This window comes from Cornus florida, unplaced genomic scaffold (assembly GCF_030987335.1).
Source record: "Cornus florida cultivar Cherokee Brave unplaced genomic scaffold, ASM3098733v1 CherokeeBrave_3.0.0_Hap2_Chr11, whole genome shotgun sequence".
In the NCBI taxonomy this organism is placed as follows: domain Eukaryota; kingdom Viridiplantae; phylum Streptophyta; class Magnoliopsida; order Cornales; family Cornaceae; genus Cornus; species Cornus florida.
The window spans coordinates 113,444,667-113,466,414 of record NW_026775581.1 but is presented as its reverse complement, the minus strand read 5'-3'; the positions used below and the strand labels follow the sequence as shown (position 1 = coordinate 113,466,414).

Genomic DNA, 21,748 nt, shown 5'->3' with positions numbered 1-21,748 from the left:
ATTTCATTGATAACTGTTATCAAATATAGTAATAAAAATGTAGATTCCTTATCATCAACTCATCCTAATTCCTAACTGCTTTTGAGACCTGTCGGTTGATGGATCATGATCCTTATAATTTACTAGGACTATGAACAGGGTATGTAGCAGAGTTTATGGCTCATCTAATTTTCCAATCATAAGATTATAATTGTTAGTGGCAGCGCTTGTATTTTAAAAGTATGTGAACCTTTCTTCAGGTTTGGCATAATTACTCTATGATATTAGTCAGGTCTAATTTCTAAACATCGAAATTACCCTCTAAGTGAGATAAAATGACTTAAATAACCCTATTAAGCAGACACTTACAAGCTTTTTCACATTGTCTCACCCCACCTTCCAACCAGATGACAATAAATCAATAACCTTTTTCATTAGAAACCCAAAATCAGAAGATCTGCTATTTCTGACTTCTCAGTTTGTATACTGGTTGAATTTTTTATTTTTTTAAAAGTAAATTCTAATTACTTCTTATAAGATTTGTCAATATTTCACATCAACTCCACTCTTAATTTTTTAATTTCACTTACTTTTCCTATTAGTGAATGTCGTCCAACTTGATAATATTGTGTTATTCTAATGTTTGTTCATGAAATATTTGTTGCCATTTGAAGTATTAGAAGGGCAAAATTGATTTTCTATTCATTTTATATTGCTAACTTCAGCATTTTCGGTTGGTTACGTGACTATAAAAAAAAATTTATTACATAAACCATAACATCATGAAAATAAGTATGATTATAATTTTATTTATTTATTTATTTATTTTGTTTTCAAGAATGCCATAAATGTATACAATTATTATTATTATATTTTTTGGAGCCAAAAAAAAAATGCAGACAAATAGGCTATGCATAACTACCATTTCGGCTACATTAATTCTCTCACATGCAAGGTGTGCCTATCGGCCTATCACTGTGATTGATGGGCAATAGCCAATTAATAGGCTTTGTCATGCACCCATTTTTCCATTTATCATGCTCTTATCATGCACTGAGCTTTTATATTGGTTCTAAAATAAATGGAAACTTTAAAAATTGTGATTTTATTACTCATCTATTTTAAAACGAATCTCTCCTTTCAACTTGTCTATTTTTGACATATTTGATTCATATACATTAAATAATTTATTTTATTATTTATTTTATTTTATATATATATATTTTTGAAGTTTACCAGTGTGGTTGACAAGAGGATCCCACTCTTCTTGTAAAACTAATTTGATAAATTTCATTGGACACCAATATTTTTTCAAAAATATTGTATATCAAATATGTTGAGGTAAAGACTTTACAAAGGAATAAGTGGTGTATTTTCAATATTTAGGAGTCGAAAAAAAATAATAATAAATATTAATAAGCTTGATCACTATAGTCTATAGAACAGAATCCAACATTTTAAATTATGCCTTACGACAAGTCACTTTCCAACAACTGTATAATTTTTATTGAAGTCTAATGGACATTCACGTTACTTGATTAAAGATGTTATCTCTCATACTCTCAATTAATTGTCAAAGCCCAACTTTAAAATTTAAATACAAACTAAACAAAAATATAAACATTGAATATATTATTGGGTAATGATGTGAAACTTTAATCTTATAATTAGATTAATATAAAAACTATTATATTTCTACCTACAAATGTGAGGTGTGAGATAAATCTGATTTTTTTTAGACCTATGACTTTAAATTCTTAGCCTAACAAATCGTAAATTTAATCTTAACTAATCTGTCAGGAAATAATAAATATGTCTAGACAGTCCAACATTTAATGTTGTGCCTTTAAAGTCCCTTTTCCATCGTCTCACCCTATTTGGGTGTAGGTTGTCTTGTTGCCTATTCAAATGATGTTATCTCATACACTCATGTAGTATCAAAACCAAACTTGAAATACAAACCAAAGTTACCAAACTACTACTACTATACATTGTATATGTATACTCCGGAGAAAGGAGGAAAAGAAATACGAAATGGTCTTTCTTCAATCGGATCTTCGCTCGGCTATCCAGATTGCGGCCACATTCTGTTACCTCAACCCGGTTCGCTCCGACTTCCGGTCCGAATCTCGTGCCTCCGTCCCTACGCCGGCTATCTTTTCACCGGAGACGGTGTTGCCGTCGCCGAGGTTGAGAGCTTTCCACGCGGTGGCTAGTAATGCGGCGGTGAAAACCACTGGGCAGCCTTCGATTTGTACCGCCGATGAACTTCACTACGTTTCTGTCCACAAATCCGATTGGAGGCTCGCTCTCTGGCGCTACAAGCCTTCTCCCAAGGTTCTCTCTCTACAAAATATCCCCTTTCTCTCTCTCTCTCTAAACGGCTTATTCTCTGTGTGTTGTAATTATCTCTCATTTTTCTTTTTCGGGATGCATACATATGCAATGTGATTCAATTGCGGTCTCTCTCTATATTGCATATATTTATATATATGTATATATAAGTTAGGTATATTCTTTTTGTGATGTGTGTTTGCAGGCGCCTCCAAGAAATCACCCTCTGTTGCTATTGTCTGGAGTTGGAACGAATGCGACCGGATATGATCTCGCGCCCGGGGTGAGTTTAAGGTTTATCATATTTTACTTGTTTATTGATTCTTAATCATCAATGTTCTTTTACTTATTGGTCTTTAATTTTAGCTTTCTCTTTTCATACTTCACGCAGTTTTGAAAACATTAGTTTTATTTTTGATTGAGATTCAAATTGCAAAATATTGAATTTAATTTGTCCTGTTTAGTTGGGTTCAAATGGTATATGGGTAGGGTTCTTTCAGATTATCAAAAAACATGTATAACATTTAATTATATATTCTTATTACATTTATAGATTTCCTTTCTAGTCTTTGTTGCTTATTGCATTTGCTTACACTGTCTTCCCATCTCCTTTCTTTGTCTAAACTATTCAGGGGTTTTACAACATTGTGGATTGGGAATTTGTGGACAGTTTAGATGCTATTGATTGATTTAATTTTTCTTTACTTTTTTGAGATTCTATTTCAAACATTTGTTTTCAATATTTCCATCTTTATGAAACAAATATGTGCTCTTTAGATTACAAATTGACGTAGGGAAGGTTACCGAATTTTTCTGGTACAGTCAGACAAACCTGTTTTGACTCGCAGAGACCCGTTTTGGATCAGAAACAGTCCAGCGATCAACACAAACAAGCTTTCCTGTGGCCCTTTTTTCTGCGAAATTCCATTGTTTAGGAAGTTTCGGGCCTATACTGAGTCATCATTGTCTTCAAAAACTTAGCTTTCTCCTATAATGAACGGGTTTGCACAAGAAGCAAAATGTATAGAAAAAGTTATATGTGACCAAGAACTAAAATCCAAGGGTAACCACAAGAAGGGTGGTGACAATGGTAATTGCTTGGAAGAGGAGAAGAAAGAAAAAGGGGATGAAGAATTGGAAAGAACTATTTCAAGTTATCTATTTATTTGGGGTCGGCTACATGAATCGTAAAAGGAATGAATAATTGTAAAGAACTCATTTAACCGATCTATTTATTTGGGGTCGGCTCCATGAATCCTATACTTCCTATTTTGTCTTAGATGCTCATGCTTATGAAACATGCCTCACCAAGTCAAGGCATAGCACTTCTTGTGCACTTGGTGCCTAAACAAGTTCTAATACCATTGGCTCATATAATTCATTGATTCTTGTCTATTTCTAAGCGGATCAATTCTGCATTGAAAATATGGCAAGAACCCACATTTTCCAAACCAAGCAATTGTTTCCATGTTGGAAATGAAAAAATCGTGCAGATTTCATCGAATGATTGATATCCAGAATGTCAAGTTTCTCTCTCTCTCTCTTGTAAAACATTCTCAGTTTTTATATTTCTCAGTTTTTATATTTCCGCCGTGTAACTGTAAAAATTTAAACCAAATGAATAGAATTATATTATTTATGAAAAAGAACTTCTGGGATTAACATACATCTATCGTAGACAATTTATAAAATTGACGATGTTGTCAGGTTTCTTATAGAATTTTATCGCAACATCGTTGTCCGAGGCTAACCCAAGCATTCGGTATCTGAAGTTTTAAGTTTCTCTCTTTAATTTTTTTTTTTTTTTATTATTATTTTTTTTTTGTGAATCAGATAATAAAATGGGGTGGGACTTGACAAGAGCCTCTTTTGGAGATTACATATCCCATAGTAGTGTTTCATGTGCAAAAAATAGCTGTAATGCTGACCAAGTAACATTACAATGCTGACCAAGTAACATGCACTCTGGTATATCGGTTAAACAATATATAATAAAGTTCCATTTTAAAACTTAGGGCTAAACGTTAATCACCATGCAATTTAAAATCATGTCAGCCCATGATAGTTTTGAACCATACATATTTTGTACACCTGTTGGCAAGTGATTTGAAGCATTTATATAGTAACTTTGACTTGAGTTGTCCCATTTCTGATTTCCCCCTTCATCTCTGCGGACCTCTTGCCCAGTCATTTGAAAATGTATTGCACTGTAGTTTTCTGAGTAACTATTTATGTTCTGTGATATATGTTAAGTGCAATAGTAATCTGAGCGTCTAGTGGCCACTTAGTGAATATATAAATTAGATCTGTCTGTTCTCTTCCCCTCCCAGCACTGTGTGTAGAGAGGATTTGCATTGGGCCAGGGATACATCTAAAGTGCAAAGTTAAAACTTCCCTTCCCAACACTTTGTATCTTTACCTTTTTATATTTTTTCCCAAACTTTTGGCCTATGATGGTGAATGTGAATTGTTTGCAGTCGTCATTTGCACGGTATATGTCCAGCCAAGGATATGATACATGGATTCTTGAATTTCGAGGTGCTGGGTTGAGCACAGGGATGAAATCTGGGAAAGTTGAGCAGCCTGTTAATGCTATTTCTGAACCGATTAATTCAGCCGTCAAGCATAAGGAAACTGGTGCAGACTGTTCAGAACTTCGGCCTGATATCAGCTCTGATACTTCTACAGAATCTGAGGTCTCTTCTGCCAATGAAAAAAGGACAAAGATGATGACCAAATCTGATGAGTCACAGATGATGACTAAATCCGATGAGTCCCAATTACTGACAAAGTTGACAGAAACTATTACAAATTTATCTGAAGGTATTACATTATTTGTCATACTTGTCTACGAGTAAAAAATATGACTGCAAAGTTATTTGATGAAATGCCAAAACTCATAGAAGATTCTCAAATATATGAATGCTTTAATGATATTAGGGAAAAACTTTCAGGTCTATTAGAAGCAAGGCCAGATTCTCCAATTGCCAGCCAAATCAGGGATTTGAGTCGAAGGCTCGTAAATATAATTGAAGGTCAGCGAACAGTTTCTCCACGGTTTATTGATTTGCGAGAGTATTTTTCTATGATAATAGAAGATTTCCGGAAACAGCTTGACCTCATTGTGAAGTATGACTGGGATTTTGATCACTATCTTGAAGAGGATGTTCCTGCTGCGGTGAGGTGACATCTCCTCATTGTTAGCGACTTAGAATATGAAATTATATGGTTTTTTCCTCTTTGTATATGATCTTCTTACCAGATCACTGGTTGTAGATAAATTCATGAAACTTATATCTGTCAATGTAGATGGACTACATAAGGACTCATTGCAAACCAAAAGATGGCAAGTTGCTTGCAATTGGTCATTCCATGGGGGGTATCTTGCTATATTCAATGCTTTCACAAAACAGTATGTGTTTTATAGTCTCCTTCCTATTGTTATCGTTCACTTGCAACATACGTTAACACTTGCTTTTGAAGCATACAATTTTTTCTGCTTTCCTTTTTCTATAAGAATTAGGTCTTTCACTTTTTTTAAGATTTAGTTTTATGTTGTTTGATTGAGTATCTATAATCTATTAGACATGAAAGGCAATTTTACTTTTTCATCATATTCCTTATGTCCTATCTGTTGGAATTTGTAAAAGGCTAGTTCCAAACAGTGTTATTAAAGGCTCAAGGTGCTAGAGGCCCTTGGAGCCTAGGCGCGAGGCGCACAGTGAGGCACGAGCCCGAGTCAAGTGAGGTGCACAATTGAAATTTTAAACTACCATAAAAGCATTCATATCTCATAAGTCATATCAATATTCTAAAAATTAATATCAAATATAAAAAAAGTAAATCCATCAACTATATAAGCATTCAAGAACCATAAAACAGAGCACAAATTTGTTTTCTTGAAAGGCAAAACAGAATTTATTTTTTTGAATGGAAAAACAGAGCACAAAAAGAAATAATTCTATTAACAAAACAAAACAAAAAACTTTTAACAAGAAAAGGAAAAAAAAAAAAACCAGAAGACGCAGAGACAAAAGAAGTAGATGAAGTGACTGAAGTAGATGAGAAGGGAGAAAGAGTGTGAAGAAAAAGGAGAAAAAACAGAGCCCAAAAAACAGAAAAAGACAGAGAAAGAAGACAACTAGATGAAGAGAGAGAAGTAAGCAAAGATGAGAGGAGAAGAAAGAATTGACATGGCTTCATCAGTCGTCTATGCAACTAGGGCTTTGTCGTTTGTCTCACAGTCTCACTCCTTCTATATTCGGTTAACACTTTGACTCTTGGGCTTTCTTATTTGTTTATTCTTTTGAACAAAAGTTCCTTCTCTCATAAGAAATAGAATAACCATTTAAAAAAAACAGTGAGGCGCGCCACAACTTGACAAATAGGACGAGGCTCGACCGAGGCGCGGGCCTAGTAAACATCAGTGAGCCTGGGATGACAACAGGCACTAGAGGTGCGCCTCGAGCCTAGGCGTGCCTTTAACAACACTGGTTCCAAAGGCTCAATTTTTAAGAGATCCCTGAGAAACACATTCTGAAGATTTTGTAGTTAAGTTCACAATGCATGTAGAGAGTTCAGATTTAAGGAAATGATAAAATAAAAGGGAGGGAAGGGAAGAAGAAATAACAGCCTTTTACAAACAAATATTTAAAATTCATATATGTAAGTGAATCATTTTTGTTAAGTATAGGCTTTTAAACTCTTTCATTTTTTATTATTATTTTTTTTATTTTTTATAAGTAAAGATTATATAAAAAGCGTTCAAAAGGGGATAAAGGCACTGTCATTCCTATCAAGTGTCATTCCTATCAAGTTGCTCTAGCTGACTAGTAAAATACATAAAATAAAATACTTATCAAAAAAAAAATACATAAAAAAAAAAAAAAAAAATTTCAAGTCAAAAGCTTTTTTAATGATGTGCATATAGTTATGTTTTTCCTTGAATCAATATCAGCAAATATGCATATCAACAGTTTCAATTGTAACTACTTCTTTACTAGATGCAACTAGTAATTGTATTCAGAGTTGGTTTCCTATCTTTAATCATAGCATTTACTTATCAAATGAAAAAAGAAAAGAAAAAAAGAAAAAAAAAAAAAAAAGGGAATATCCTTGCATGCTATTGGAGTGGTCCTGGGGTGAGGAAATGGGGAAGCTGTTCAATTGGGACGATGGAGCAATGTTTATATATCTACCTTTATTGCACAATCACGATAAAATACTTATGTTGGCCACCAATTCTTGTCCTGATCACTATTATAAATATTCCATATAAAGTAGTTGGAACATGCAACATAAAGCTCCGTCTGCTTGTCACATAAATATTGCAAGAATTTGTCTCGACTTATAGTCAGGGAGCTGAGTTGAAAATTCTCATGATGGCTTCCAACTAAAGGTGCTGTTTGATAAAACTGAAATTAATTTCCGAAAGTTTTAAGAGCAGAATTTTAAGTGCTGAAGTTTTTAAATGGTAATTAAAAAATAAATATTTTTTGATATCTTTTTGAACTTTCAGGGTTTAGCATTCAGTGATAAGTGATGTCTCTATCACTTAAAATTTTACCCAATTTTAAGTGGTGCTTACCATTTTTAAGTGGATAAGTGCTTAATCCGTTCAGCATTAAGTGCTGAATTGAGTTATCAAACATCACCAAGTTGCCAGTTTTTACGATAAACTGAGAAGCTCTGTTAATGTCACAACAGTTGATAATGGGGGCACTACTTCAATTTATAACAGAAAGTCTCTTTGTTTTAGCAACTAAGGAACAGTCACCACCAAAGTTATGTATGTTTGTAAATAAGGCTATATTAGGAAGCATATCTTCAATTAATGAAGTTTAAAATTAAAATTCCATTCGCTGTTGCATTTTAATGTTATATGTTGTTAGATGTGACATTAATTGACAAATATTTATCACAATGGTTGTGTCCAAATGTTGGTTCTTAAGAAATATTTATTATTTGAGTGCTAAAATGTATTTATCTGGCAAGGTTTTAAAGGCAGGAACTCTGAGTTTGCAGCGGTCGTCACATTGGGCTCATCGCTCGATTACACTACTTCAAAATCAGCATTGAAATTGCTTTTACCGCTGGCAAGTAGAATAATATTTTTTTTTTTCAGAACTTGTTTCACCATGACAGATTTCAAGCTCTAGTTTTGGAATGGAATGAGAACCTGATCTTGATTCACTGTCACACAGGCAGATCCCGCACAGGCTTTAAATGTTCCTGTTATTCCATTAGGCACATTACTCGCTGCTGCTTATCCTCTTGCATCCGGTCCTCCTTATGTTTTGGCTTGGTTGAATCCTCTGATTTCTGCAGAGAACATGATGCATCCAGAGTTGTTTGAGAAGCTTGTTTTAAATAACTTCTGTAAGTATCAGATGGTTTCTCCCGTAACTGACAATAAACCTGTGAATAGATGCAGTTAATTGCGTGTGGAAAACATGCATTTTGAAGCAGTTTGATATTGATGTCTTCTTTAAAGTGAATATGCCATCTTGAATTTTTAATAGTGATGAGTACTGACACTCTGAAGTTACGTTGCAAACAAGTTGTTCTTGCATGGTTCATATAAACTGACAGATCCCTTATAAGCTTGGGTGGTGGCACCTTCCAATGGTATGAGTGAAGGGGGCAATCTGACACCCTTTACTGGAAATTCAAGGATTTTGTGTCATGATTAGGATTGTTAGGTAATGCACTGTCAGTGATTATTATAGCATATATTGTACAATAGGATGTATATCCCCATGTAAGGAGCACAAATTGGCATAGAATTGGTTGAAGGCTGTTCAAATACCTTTGTTAATTCATTTATGTTTAAAGTCAGTTACTTAGGTATGAGATCGAAATGATAGTAGTCACACTAGGCTTTTACTTCAGCAATGGGGTCCAAAATTCAGAATTATAAAATCTGTAGTCATTCCACTGAAGGATTAAAAGAACTTGTTTGCACAACCAAACACGTCTATGGATTTGAAGCTGCTACCACAGTTTATATGGGTTTCTGCCCTTCTGTTCTCATACTCCTTTTGCCTCCTTGCTATTTCACTCAATATAAGTCTTTCTCGTTCTCTTGGTTTATCATCACCAAGTTGTAAAAACTTTTCTTCCAACTCTTTATGAACTCCCAATAAGGGTGGTGGTCACACTGGCCAATAAATCTATCAGTTATCATAAAAATGCTCAATTTAAAATTTTAACATCGTCATCATATGTTTGATATTCCTCTGTGCATTTGTCCAATCGGGATGGTGGTAATCTGAAAGTTTCTTGTAGCTTTTTAAAGTTTTTTTTTTATAATTAATTTATTTATTTTTATTAGGATGCTGCTTGTGCAGTATTGTTGACGTCAAACTGAAAAGATTTATTTTTGTTATATACGTGTCAGCTAAACATGGAGTGAGGACATCTAAGAAGCACGGACACTCCAAAATGGACGAAGAATCCGTGTCCGACACGTGTCGGACACGGACACGCGTCGGACACGCCCCGACACGTGTCGGACACGCCAAAAAACGTGTCTGGAATTTTTTTATTTTTTTTTATTTTCGGACACGGCTCGGACACGGCTTGGACACGGCTCGGACACGGCTTGGACACGGCATAGACACGGCTCAGACAGCTCGGACACGGCTCGGACAGCTCGGACACGGCTCGGACACACTTTTCTGGATTTTTTTTTTAAATTTTTAATGCTGATATGTTAATTTTTTTTTTTTTTTTTTTAATTTTTAATGCTGATATGTTCTATTTTTTGTTTTGTACTACCCTAAAGATGGTGATATATATATATACTAACCTAAAGATGCCACAATTCGCCGTGTCCGTGTCCTAAAGATGCTGATATATATATATACTAACATATCAGTGATATATATATATATTCCAACCTAAACATATCAGTGTTTTTTTTTAAAATTATTAATGCTGATATATATATATATATATATATATACTATTTGCCGTGTCCGTGTCCTAATTTTTTTGGATTTGCCGTGTCGCTGTGTCCGTGTCGTGTCGTATCCGTGTCCCGTATCCGTGTCCGTGCTTCTTAGGAGGACATCTACCATTCAGATGGGAGAGAGCACAATGTTAAAGAGTACATTGCTGGACTGAGTTTGACATTTCAGGAGAAAAGACCATATGTGTTATGGGAATATATACCCAACTTATTTTAGCCTTAAGTGATGGGTGATAGGCATTGTACTTCAACACTTGCAAAGTTGTAGCTAATTATTTGAGGCTTTGAGCATTATGCTCGAGTTCATCTGGAAGACAGGAAGTCCTATAAATGATCTACTCTTTTTTTTTATTTTTTCTTTTTTGGCTCTTTTTCAGGTGTGTGTTTATAATTAGAAGTTATTGTGGTACCTTAATTTGATATACTTCAAAGTTAACCAATTAAAATCAACTAATGCATGGGATTTCTTTCTGCATACTTTTGCACATCTGCATAAGTCAGAACATTTTTAGGCTTCAGGAAGGTTTGCTTAGATTTCTAGTGAGCGTAAATCGTAGCTGGATTTCTCTTGTGGGCCTTGGTTCAGGTGGTAAAGGGGTGGAGTCAGGAGTGGGATGCTCTTGGGAAAGGTCTTAGATTCAGATCCTGCTTTGGAAATATATATATATATATGGCATATGGAATTCATGTTAGTTTTGTATCAGAGCAAGATGCCATCTTGAGGCATAAACTTCCCCTTTTTTTTTTCTTTTTTTTTTTTTTCTACGTTAAGATCAGGTAGTTATAAGTAATATCTAGAAAAGTAAGTATATGCGAAGGAAGTGCTACAACCTTAATTTTCTGGTATTTATAGCAATTACATTTAGTCATGCACTTCCTTTAATCTTTTTGCATATAGGTGGGAGCAGGTTGAATTTACCTAAGTTCTGTTGTGACCAAGGATTGTAATATTTAATTCCTTAGCACCCAAAACTAAAAGAAATGGATTTCGGTTGAATTGTAATAGTTATCTTACCTGAAGTTTGATCTTAAAGAGAGAACAGTCATGGGAATGGCAGAGAGTTCCCTTTTTCATGTGGAGTGCGTGAAGTACAAATAGACTAGCAGTTCTGGTAAGATTTGTAATATTGAAACTACCCAAATGTAAGCATAAATGGAAAAATACTATATGGAATTTCTGCAATGTTGACTTTGGTTATGGGTATCAAATTTGAAATTTCAAAGCTGCAAATTAAATCCTGTTCTTGTCAATAAGCTCTTGCACGGACCAGTTGAAAAGAGATCAATGTAGAATCCCTGCTGAAAAATATGCACTTTGCCCTGTATGCATTAACCTTGTGCTATCAGTCTTACAAATTTCAATTTTCTTATTCGCCCTCATTTTTTTGAAAATCATTTGGCTGAAAATCTATGTTTGCAGGTACAATACCCACTAAGCTGCTTTTGCAGTTAACAACAGCCTTCCGAGAGGGCGGACTATGTGACAGGAGTGGAACTTTCTTTTACAAGGATCATCTTTACAAAAGCAATGTGCCTGTTTTAGCACTTGCTGGAGATCAAGACCGAATCTGTCCACCTGAAGCTGTATATGGTAGAATATTAGCTGATGTCATCTTTTTTGCAACTTTAATGGGCTGTTATTTGTCAAATGGCTTTCTCATACTGTTTGTTTTTCTATCTGTGATAAAACATCAATGGCTCAGAAACTGTCAAGCTGATTCCTGAGAATTTGGTTACGTACAAAGTCTTTGGTGAACCAGGTGGACCACATTATGCTCACTACGATCTTGTGGGAAGCCGTTTGGTATGTGTGCTGATCTTTGTCTTTTGTGATTGAGAGATACTTTGCACCATGATGAAATAATATCATTGTTATCTTGGCATATTAAATCAATTGGAGTGATGGGTTTCATAACGGTTTCCTTATTATACTTCTTAAATTTTTTAAATGCAGGCAGCAGAGCAAATATATCCGCTTATAATCAACTTTATCAGTCTTCATGATAAAATTGATTCCCAGTAGAGGGCAAACATAAAATATCTTATTCATGCTCTGCCTGATTTTCTCCATGGTTAATGAAGAAAAGACTGGAGATGGAGCAGGGAAAAATTACACCGAACCAAAAAATATAATACATCTGATGTGAGGAAATAGAAAAAGTTTGTGACGACACATGCATTTCTTTTTCTAAGCATTTCCATCAGGCAAGGGAAGGCCAACAATCAAACACAAACACGGTTCGGCATAAACACTGTTTCGTCTAGGAGTCGTATGGAGAATTACGAGTTCTGTGAGGATTACATGTAAGAACTTTGTATGCTTCCAGTTTCTTGGTGGAAACGGGTTTAAGGCTTTCTTCTGGAAAGCCATTCAGTGTATTTGTAAATTAATAATTATGTACACAATGTATCTGTAACCAGAATTTAAATTTGTACTTGGTGATATACTCTTTTTTGTTTGCACCTATATATATAGTCTTTATTGTGTCAGACTTTGTCGCAGAAATCTGTGCCACACAGAAAACACTGGGCGCACATGTTTGTACTCTTTCTAACGTCCAACATTTTGCACAAATGTTGATAGCACTGAAAATGTATCATGTTCTATTTAGAATTGTTTGGTTAAAGATTTAAAACAAGGTTTTCGGTTTATGGAATACCAGGTAAATTAAAAGGATGGGAGCTAGCTACTCAAGTTTCCAAGTCAAATTCACTTGTTACTGGAAAAGTAGATTAATAGATTCATTAAACAGATTCATACGATAAATAGTGCTCATGCAAAAGCATGGAATGAGCATCATCCCAAATGGTAATTGATACGACTAAGGTTCTAATCCTACTAAAGGATCCTTTTCTGAGCGATCACTCCAATATCTGCCATGTTTGACGATGAATTAATAAATACATTTTCGTATATGACCTTGTCGGACCAATAAAACTGTGGTAAGAAATGATGTATTCAAAGCTGTCACGTTCATACCTTCATCTGCAGAGCTAAAAAGTCTTCAATCAAGAACCATCATTCAGATTTATAAAGTAATGCAAAAGAAATGTAAAGAATTGTGATTTAATGAAAATGACAAAGGTTCTAATGATCTCCGCAATTTCCAGAACCATAACTTCAATTAACATCGGATTGCCAACCCGTACAACAAAAAAACAAAAGAGGCCCATCATATAAGGAATCGAAATGCCACACCAACAAATGCTTTCTTGCTTGTGCTGAAGGTGAATTCTGTACATAAAATAAGAGAAAAGGACGCAGCTTTTTAAAGACCACCTGGGCATCAGATTTGAAGAATTACATTCCCCTATTGAGCCACTGCGGCAGTTTTACAGATGGGGCAAATATTTTTCTGCGCGAGCCACTGCTTTATGCATTGAATGTGGTAGAAGTGGCCACAATCCAGCTTCCCCATTTCATCATCTGCTTCATATTCCTCCTGCATATTTGTAAAACAGCACATGTCTATATAAGAATTTGGAAAAGAAACTAACTAACAGAAGCTTTGAAGCACATTGAGAACTAGTTTCCTATGAATCAACCTGACAAATGCTGCACTTCCGTTCCATTTCCGGCAAATGGTATGACAAATCATCCAAAACCAATGGCTTGGTTTTCCTGAGGCAGCAGAGTATCTCATCTTCTCTCAATCCAGTATTCACATTCCCAATTCTCTCTCCAAGCTCAAGCAGTTCCTGTTCTCACAGAATATCAATAGTTTTTCACGGAAATCAAGAGTGATATGGACACTAGAAGACTTTAAGCAAAACATAACTGGAACAGGACTGAAGATGTAATGAGGAAAATAGGCCCACCTCGTACGACATGTTATCAACGTCCAGTCTCCAGTCCCTATATCGATCAAATCCAACCGATCTTCCTCCAATTAGCAGACTATTTTGGAACATCACAATCTGTACCCATAAAACACTATAAAATTTCATACAATCTATGCACTCCCATTAAGAATATATTCTTTTATTTAAATTATACGTAATGGAAAACATTATCAGACCCCTTGCATTGAGTATTTAAATACTGTCTATAATAGACATGTTCGCATGGAAGTAACAAAAAAAACTGGTACAACTCATAAACAAACCTTTGAATTTGCCTACAAGGTTTAGTAATAAAACACGGAAAGTAAAACATCCCTGTTAATCTCGTAACAATTACAAATATTCATTATCAACACCAAAAGCAGTAAAAAGAACTAACAAACAATGCCTTCAACTAATTGCAGCAGCTTATATGGTCAATACTGCAGCAACACAGACACCTAGTGGCTAAACAACAAATAAGAAATGTCTCCATGGGGAATAGGCATGGATATCATATGCATACCCAAAAGAATTTTTTTACCAAAGAACACGAACTTTTAAAGAAGAAAATCAATTTCAGAATGCTTTATCACCTTAACAACACCTGGAAGCATTGTCACGGACTTTGGTCATTATCAGCTTGATCTTTTGATATTATAAGTATATCACCATCCCATAGAATTGGATTCAGTCCAATTAATTCTTTATTTGAAATTGTCTTCACAATCAATTCGAGTTTTATACTGATTTGTCCAGTTGGGAACACATTATATATTTACCTAAACCAGTACGTCCTTCAGCGGATTCCACGTTACACCCAAGATGTTGACACACCGCCACCTTAGATGAATTTGAGTACAACTGGGATCGTCCATCTGATCGTAGCCCGTGGTTCTCTTGGAACTAAAAACATCTTCAAAGTCCTCATAATAAGTTCACACTTAAATTCATGATTGAGCAATCCCAGGAGTAATTACAGCTCCTTCAAAATTACCCCCAACTCCCCAAGTTGCAAAAGGATGGTAAGGACTTGGCAACCCAAATTATAATCCAACCATTTATATATGTCATTTTTGCTGTTAATGCTTCATTTCACTTATTACACATGGTATTAATGTCATTCAAATTCAAGTGAGCTGGTAACAAATTTTGCTCATCACAACACACGAATGACCGATCGATAGTGAAGGATCAAATTTCTCCTCGGATTTGAATAATGGGTAGGTTAGACAGGGCCTTGTCTCATCTTAGTCAATTTTACATTAAACTCGCAAAGACATTAGCTCAGATCATTGAAAAAATAGGATCTAGCTGAGGCTTCGTGATTTTAACTCTTTCTTTCAAACAAATAAAAACATTACCCAAGACTCTGATGCGCCAGAATGGACGCGTATAGGCATTATGGATATTAGTTTGCAACTTTCTTTCTTTGTAAATTACATTTAATCCTCGTTTAAAATTCAGTTATTAACTTATTAATTGACCACATGTCTCAATTCCAATCATATAAACCAATAAAGTGGAGACTATTTTTTACGTGGAAAACCTAAATAGGGAAAAACCACGGCATGTGATCCAGGCCAAGAAAGAGGTTACGGACTAAGTTACTTAACCCAAGAATCACCCAGTCCCTCATGATTCAGATTTACGTGGGAAGATGATCTCCAATGACTAGTGATGTCCGGTCAACTTGTTCTTAACAAACCACTCAGTTTATGCTCTGTCTAATAGTTTCAGTTTAGCTCCTTACTTTGATACTCTCAATCACGTATGGTATGGCAGTCTATGAAGAACCCTAGATTGATTCTCAAAGCTCTCTCTCTCTAAAAATAAAAATTCTCTCAATAATATGTAAAGAATTGAAAGGCTGAAAGGTAATGTGAGAACTTAGATTGACAATAACTCTATCTTTATAGCCAACATAGGAGAGCCATGCAGTATGGCAAATTAAATTCTTTTAGAATTTTGATTAAAGAGAGTTTCCTTAAAAGTATGTCTGCAGGGTTCGAGCCTTCTATCAACACTAATTAGTTTGATAGTTTCAGTTTAGCTCCTTACTTTGATACTCTAAATCACATATGGTATGGCAGTCTATGAAGAACCCTAGATTGATTCTCAAAGCTCTCTCTCTCTAAAAATAAAAATTCTCTCAATAATATGTAAAGAATTGAAAGGCTGAAAGCTAATTTGAGAACCTAGATTGACAATAACTCTATATTTATAGCCGACATAGGAGAGCCATGTAGTATGACAAATTAAATTCTTTTAGAATTTTGATTAAAGAGAGTTTCCTTACAAGTATGTCTGCAGGGTTCGAGCCTTTTATCAACACTAATTGGACACCTCACAATCGATCAAACATTTCAATTGATGCAATTAGGATTTGAAAATATTTTTTCCCATAAAATCTCGATTGGTCAATCATTCCTTCGAGGGCTTACTACAACAACCACGTCTTTTCCCAATTACTTGGGGTAGGCTACATAAATCCTATGTTTCCATTCCCCTCTATTTGAGGCCACAGCCTCAGTCGATCCACATGCTATCATATCTTTTTTTACTAACTCTACCCACATTAACTTTGGTTTTCCTCTCTTTTTTTACTAACTCTACCCACATTAACTTTGGTTTTCCTCTCATCTTAGTACCACCATCACACTTAAAGGTATTCTTTGCACATGTCCAAATCATTTTAACCAATTTTCTCTCATTTAATCTCCAATTGGTGCTACTCTATCTTTCGAATGTGATCATTTCTAATTCTATCTTTTTTAGTCTTACAGCACATCCAGCTCAATATTCGCATTTTTGCCACACTCACATTATGCAAATGTTATTTCCAAGCACCCAACATTCAGTACCATAAAGTATGGTTGGTCTAATAGTTGTTCAATAGAACACCCCTTTCAATCATAACAGGATACGCCTATCACATAATATACTAGATGCACTCCTCCATTTAACCCATCCTACCTTGTTTCTATGATTAACGTCATCTCCAATTTCGCACTCATTATGAATAATTGTCTTTCGTACTAAAGTTACACTCCATCTATTCAGTTTTCTTCCGACTTATCTTAAACTCTGTTAGTTCTAAAGTCTCTCTCCAAACCAATTTGGCATTTAATTCTTCTCTAGTCTCATCAAATAAAACAATATCATCGGCAAATAACATACACCACGGAATCTCATCTTGGAATGTGTCTTGTCAGCTCATCCATAACCAGGGCAAAATGGTATGGACTTAATACTGACCCCTGATGTAACTCTAAAGTAATTGGGAATTCACTTGTTTCCCTGTAAGTGTTCTAATTATAGTCACATAACCATCGTGCATGTCCTTTATTGTGTAAATGTATCCCTTTGTGATTCCTTTCTTTTCTAAAACCCTCCATATTAGGTCTCTAGGTATCCTATCATAGGCTTTCTCCAAATCAATAAAAACCATATGGAAATCTCTCTTCTAAAGACCATCCTACGTCATAATTGGTCTCTATGGTCTCAACATTCCTTAACCTAGATATGTGATAGAGTCTCGAGATTTTTCGCGTATCCTTCGCTAATCTGTGTTTGCCTTGTCTTCAACAGATGTATTCAAACGACTCGAGACACTTTGACACAATACAACACAAGTTTTGAGTAGGAGTTTGCCACACATGACTCAAATACCTAACAATTCCGTTGTCTAAACTTACTTCTATAATGACCGCGTATTAAGCACATTGAGACTTAACATCAGCTGCTCCATTTCAGCCTAAACCTTAAAAGTAGAAACTAAGTAACCCATTACTTCATCCGTTCAGAGCACATCTATACTCTCATTCCCATAATAACATCCTTAGCTCCCACTTATATGCATTTACTTCAGCACTCCTGCAGCCATTGTTACCCAAAAATGACATAGCAATTCTTGTTCATCACAATTCTACAAAGCATGTATTTGAATAACTCTTCCTTGATCATGTAGAACTATTCAAATACGCCTTGGTTGATAAATGGATAGCATCAATTCCACCAACTCAGCACCATCTCTTAGAAGTTCTTTCACCGCATTGCTCAATCACATGTACGCCTCTCAACAGAATAATAACGTTTTCCAAAATTCTGTTCAACATACAACATTTTTCTCATTTATACTTGTCAGTGCGTTCATCAAGAAGTGGATCTTCAGTAAGTGTTCCCCTCCATGTTAATAGCTTCCTAGATTTGCTGAGATCAATCAAATTGGAATCTATTTTCATTGATTAGCATCCAGACGCTAAACAGAAAAGATCTCTGTGATACTCTCAGAAAATGACATTTTTTATTCTTACAGGCTTACTCCCAATTGAATAGTTCAACAGTCATAGCAAACAAAAGGTTTCCTAGTTTTATATATATATATATTTAGTTCTTTTGGAGACGAATAAGTAAAATGTTTCCTAATTGACTTGCATGATCAACTTACTTTTAAAATTGATTAGTTAAGGGAACACTCACATAGAAAAAGGTTTATATAAATGATTGGGCTTTTTCAATCATGCCTGCAATTGCTTTTCCCCTCATTCAGGTCACATATCATTTCGAAAAGCTCTAAATTAACTTCAACGCATCTCAAAAATTCAACATATGTGCAATATCATCAGGAGTGTTTCTCATTTTATAGTTATTCATTTATAGAAGACATGAAATATTGTTGAGTGGCCAGTCACAAAGTCACTGTTTTGACTTAGTAATTCCGTGTCAAAAGTTTTTCTATAACTCAGTGCCAATGAAAATGTTTTGCATTTGATTGGATGACTCAAAAGAAACAAAGGCACCTGAAGAGACAGTTGAAAAGGATTGATGTCAGCATGAAGAAGTATTGTAAACATTATCCAATTCACCAGGAGTTCATATTGTTCTGAAATATTTCATGTTACTAAATATTGTCCTGAAATATTTCATTTTACTAAATATTGTTCTGAAATATTGTAAACGTACTCAATTTACCAAAGGAATATACTCTTATTCGCCAAATCTCCTTTCATCATCAATTATTAAATTGGAGAATCTACCAAGAAAGCTGATGCTTATCACCAGACTTGATATAACAGTGATATGATAAAATAAAATAAAAATACTAATATAAACTCAATAGGTTAAACATGTGCATCAGCAGATAAACCTTTTTTTTCTTTTGTCAACTAAGTACACAGGAAGAGAGCTTCCCACCCCGAAATATGTCTTTAACCCTTTCTCATAATAATGAATAGTCCATTGGTGAAATACACAATCTCATTTAAAGCAAGCCAGTGAATCAAAAAGCACATTTTAAACAATATATGCTCAAATGCAGAAAATTTTCAAGGCGAATACCCTTAGCAAATATTATATGTAAGAAAACTACAAAGATGAAAGCTAACAATCATTTACAGAAAGAAAATGAAAAGAAAACGGAAAGTAATAATCATGTCTAAAGGAGTATGATGGTGAAGTTTCAGCATCATTTAGTATTCAGGTTTATGTTCTGCAAGGACAATAGATATCTTCAAGACTACATTTTTGACATTTTTCTGGTAAGTAGGTATTTTAGTCAGCATAAAACAAGCTAATGCTATGCATATGGACAAACCTCAGCAAGCCCCTCGGGAGAGCGATGTCGAGCATGACGATGGTACCTAGCTCCAAATACGTCTAGTCCAGGGTGTTCCATTCCCAATCCATGGTCAGAATCGAGAGAAGAGATATGTTCAGGCCTCATGGTTCGCCTTGCAGGACATGAAGAACGCTGCCAACCCCACACAAGTAAAATTGCCTCAGATTATGCACATATATATACATTTAGCCACGTTTTCCACAGTGTATTGATGAAAAAGTATTTACAGAACATTGAAAACAAAAAGGCAGCACAACATATGCGAAACAAGAAATACACAAACACACGTATTAGCTGAGAAACACAATAGTTATTTGATGTGTACTGTAAAAGCTTTGTTAAACATATGTATAAACCATTAGTCAAACCTATCAAAAAGAGTTCAGTTCATCAATAATAGATAATGGAATAGTGTGGGAATAGAATCAATCAAATATGAAAAAGAACCATCCAAGAAAAATCAATCAATTCACACCAGAGACCAAAATAATAATCAATGAATGGAATTTTCTATAACTAAGGCATCATCCACAAAAAAAATCTTCAGCCCTAAAACCCAACCAAAAACAAATAAAGTTTGAGTCTTGATCATTGCAAATGAACAATACATCCAATTAATAGTAAATCAAGATAAACCACCAATATAGATTAATAAATACAAACACATTAAAATCAAAAGCAAATAACAAAACCAGTCAACAAAAGGAAAGAAACTTATTGCCAATCAATAAATATAATAGGAGAAAAGTTTAGAGAGAGAAAAGTTTAGAGAGAGAAGCAATACCTCCCTCTGATTCATCTTGTCACCATCAACTTTCCCTTTTCCTGAATGTGGCCTTCTTGACACAACACAGTCAACAGAGGCAGCATCAGTGGTGAAACCAATCCCAGGACCACACCAAACATCAGGAACAACCACGGAAGAAGATGATGAGTTGGTATTAGTCATCCCCAAATCTTGATGGATTGCCCTGTTTTTCTTCTGCTTCTTCTTCTGTTTCTTCTTCACTTTCTTGGCTTCCCAATCGGCTGATGTCCGAATCATCGCCGGCACAGACACCTGCGAAGAAGCAGCACATCCAAGCCCCCTGAAGGTTGCAGATTTGAAGTTCTTCTTCTTGGTATTGTTGGTGGTGGGTGTGTTGTCATTGGCGGTGAAAGTGGAGAGGAGAGAGGAAATGGAGGATTTACAGCCAGTGGATTGGATAGAAGCAATTTGTGAAGGGTTTGGATCTGAGTTTGAGATGATTTGGTTTCTGGGTCTTCTGTATTTAAGGTGTTCTGCTATTGTTGAGGTCTCTGCAACAACAACAGGCATGATTGGATTGAACAGAATAGAGAGAGAAAGCTAGAGAGAGAGAGAGAAATAGAGAGAAAGAAAGATGTGACTTTGTATGGAAGTTGAAGAATGGAGTTATGTGAAAATAGGAGAAGGTTTTGGAGAGAGAGAGAGAGATTGATTTAAAGTGGAGAGGGAATAATGCTTTGATTAGTTTTGATGAAGGCTTCTATGGGTTTAGGGTGGGCTCTCATTTGTCTTCTTGTTGGTTTGTTGGGTATAAATGCAGTCTGAAACTCGGGAATTTGTATACTACTTACTACTACACTATTACTTTTGCTTTGTTTTATGCTTTCTTCAAGCGATTAAGGATGGGATTTAATTGATGCTAACTTTAATTGATTCTCCTTCTTGTGTTCCTGTTACTCTACTGTGTCCCTGTGCTCTGCAGTTTAGTAGTTTGAGGTTGGGCTTCAGTTCTGGTGACACAAATTACTGTCTACGAAAGTCGTATTTGTGGTTGAGTGTGGACAGCATTCTGATGGGTCCCACCTTTTTAAAGATTGTAAGGTCAAATTCGTCACTATACAAAAGAATTGTCCTTCAGTGCACAGGGATTACAACTGTCATATCTCTCATGACTTTTTTATTGCTATTTTTTTTTTTTCTTTTCAAATTATGACAATTTGGAATTTTGTACTTATTTTATTTGCAGTTAATATGTGAAAATGTGTTATTAGAA

General features: G+C 35.1%; 2 protein-coding genes across 2 annotated transcripts; one reads left to right on the top strand and one right to left on the bottom strand.

Moving 5' to 3' along the window:
• Positions 1-1,846: 1,846 nt before the first annotated feature.
• Positions 1,847-12,860, top strand: LOC132283119 (uncharacterized). The gene is made up of 10 exons (XM_059785015.1): positions 1,847-2,316; positions 2,519-2,596; positions 4,791-5,136; positions 5,268-5,491; positions 5,623-5,725; positions 8,308-8,412; positions 8,521-8,691; positions 11,706-11,876; positions 11,989-12,089; positions 12,240-12,860. The coding sequence occupies exons 1-10, from the start codon at positions 2,014-2,016 to the stop codon at positions 12,306-12,308; spliced, it is 1,671 nt and encodes a 556-aa protein (XP_059640998.1). The 5' UTR covers positions 1,847-2,013; the 3' UTR covers positions 12,309-12,860.
• Positions 12,861-13,322: 462 nt separating this feature from the next.
• Positions 13,323-21,488, bottom strand: LOC132283238 (uncharacterized). Its single transcript, XM_059785161.1, has 5 exons — positions 20,512-21,488; positions 19,704-19,859; positions 14,105-14,203; positions 13,832-13,984; positions 13,323-13,728 (listed from the first exon to the last, which is right to left on the bottom strand). Exons 1-5 carry the CDS (start codon positions 21,043-21,045, stop codon positions 13,597-13,599), a joined length of 1,074 nt encoding a protein of 357 aa, XP_059641144.1. The 5' UTR covers positions 21,046-21,488; the 3' UTR covers positions 13,323-13,596.
• Positions 21,489-21,748: the final 260 nt, after the last annotated feature.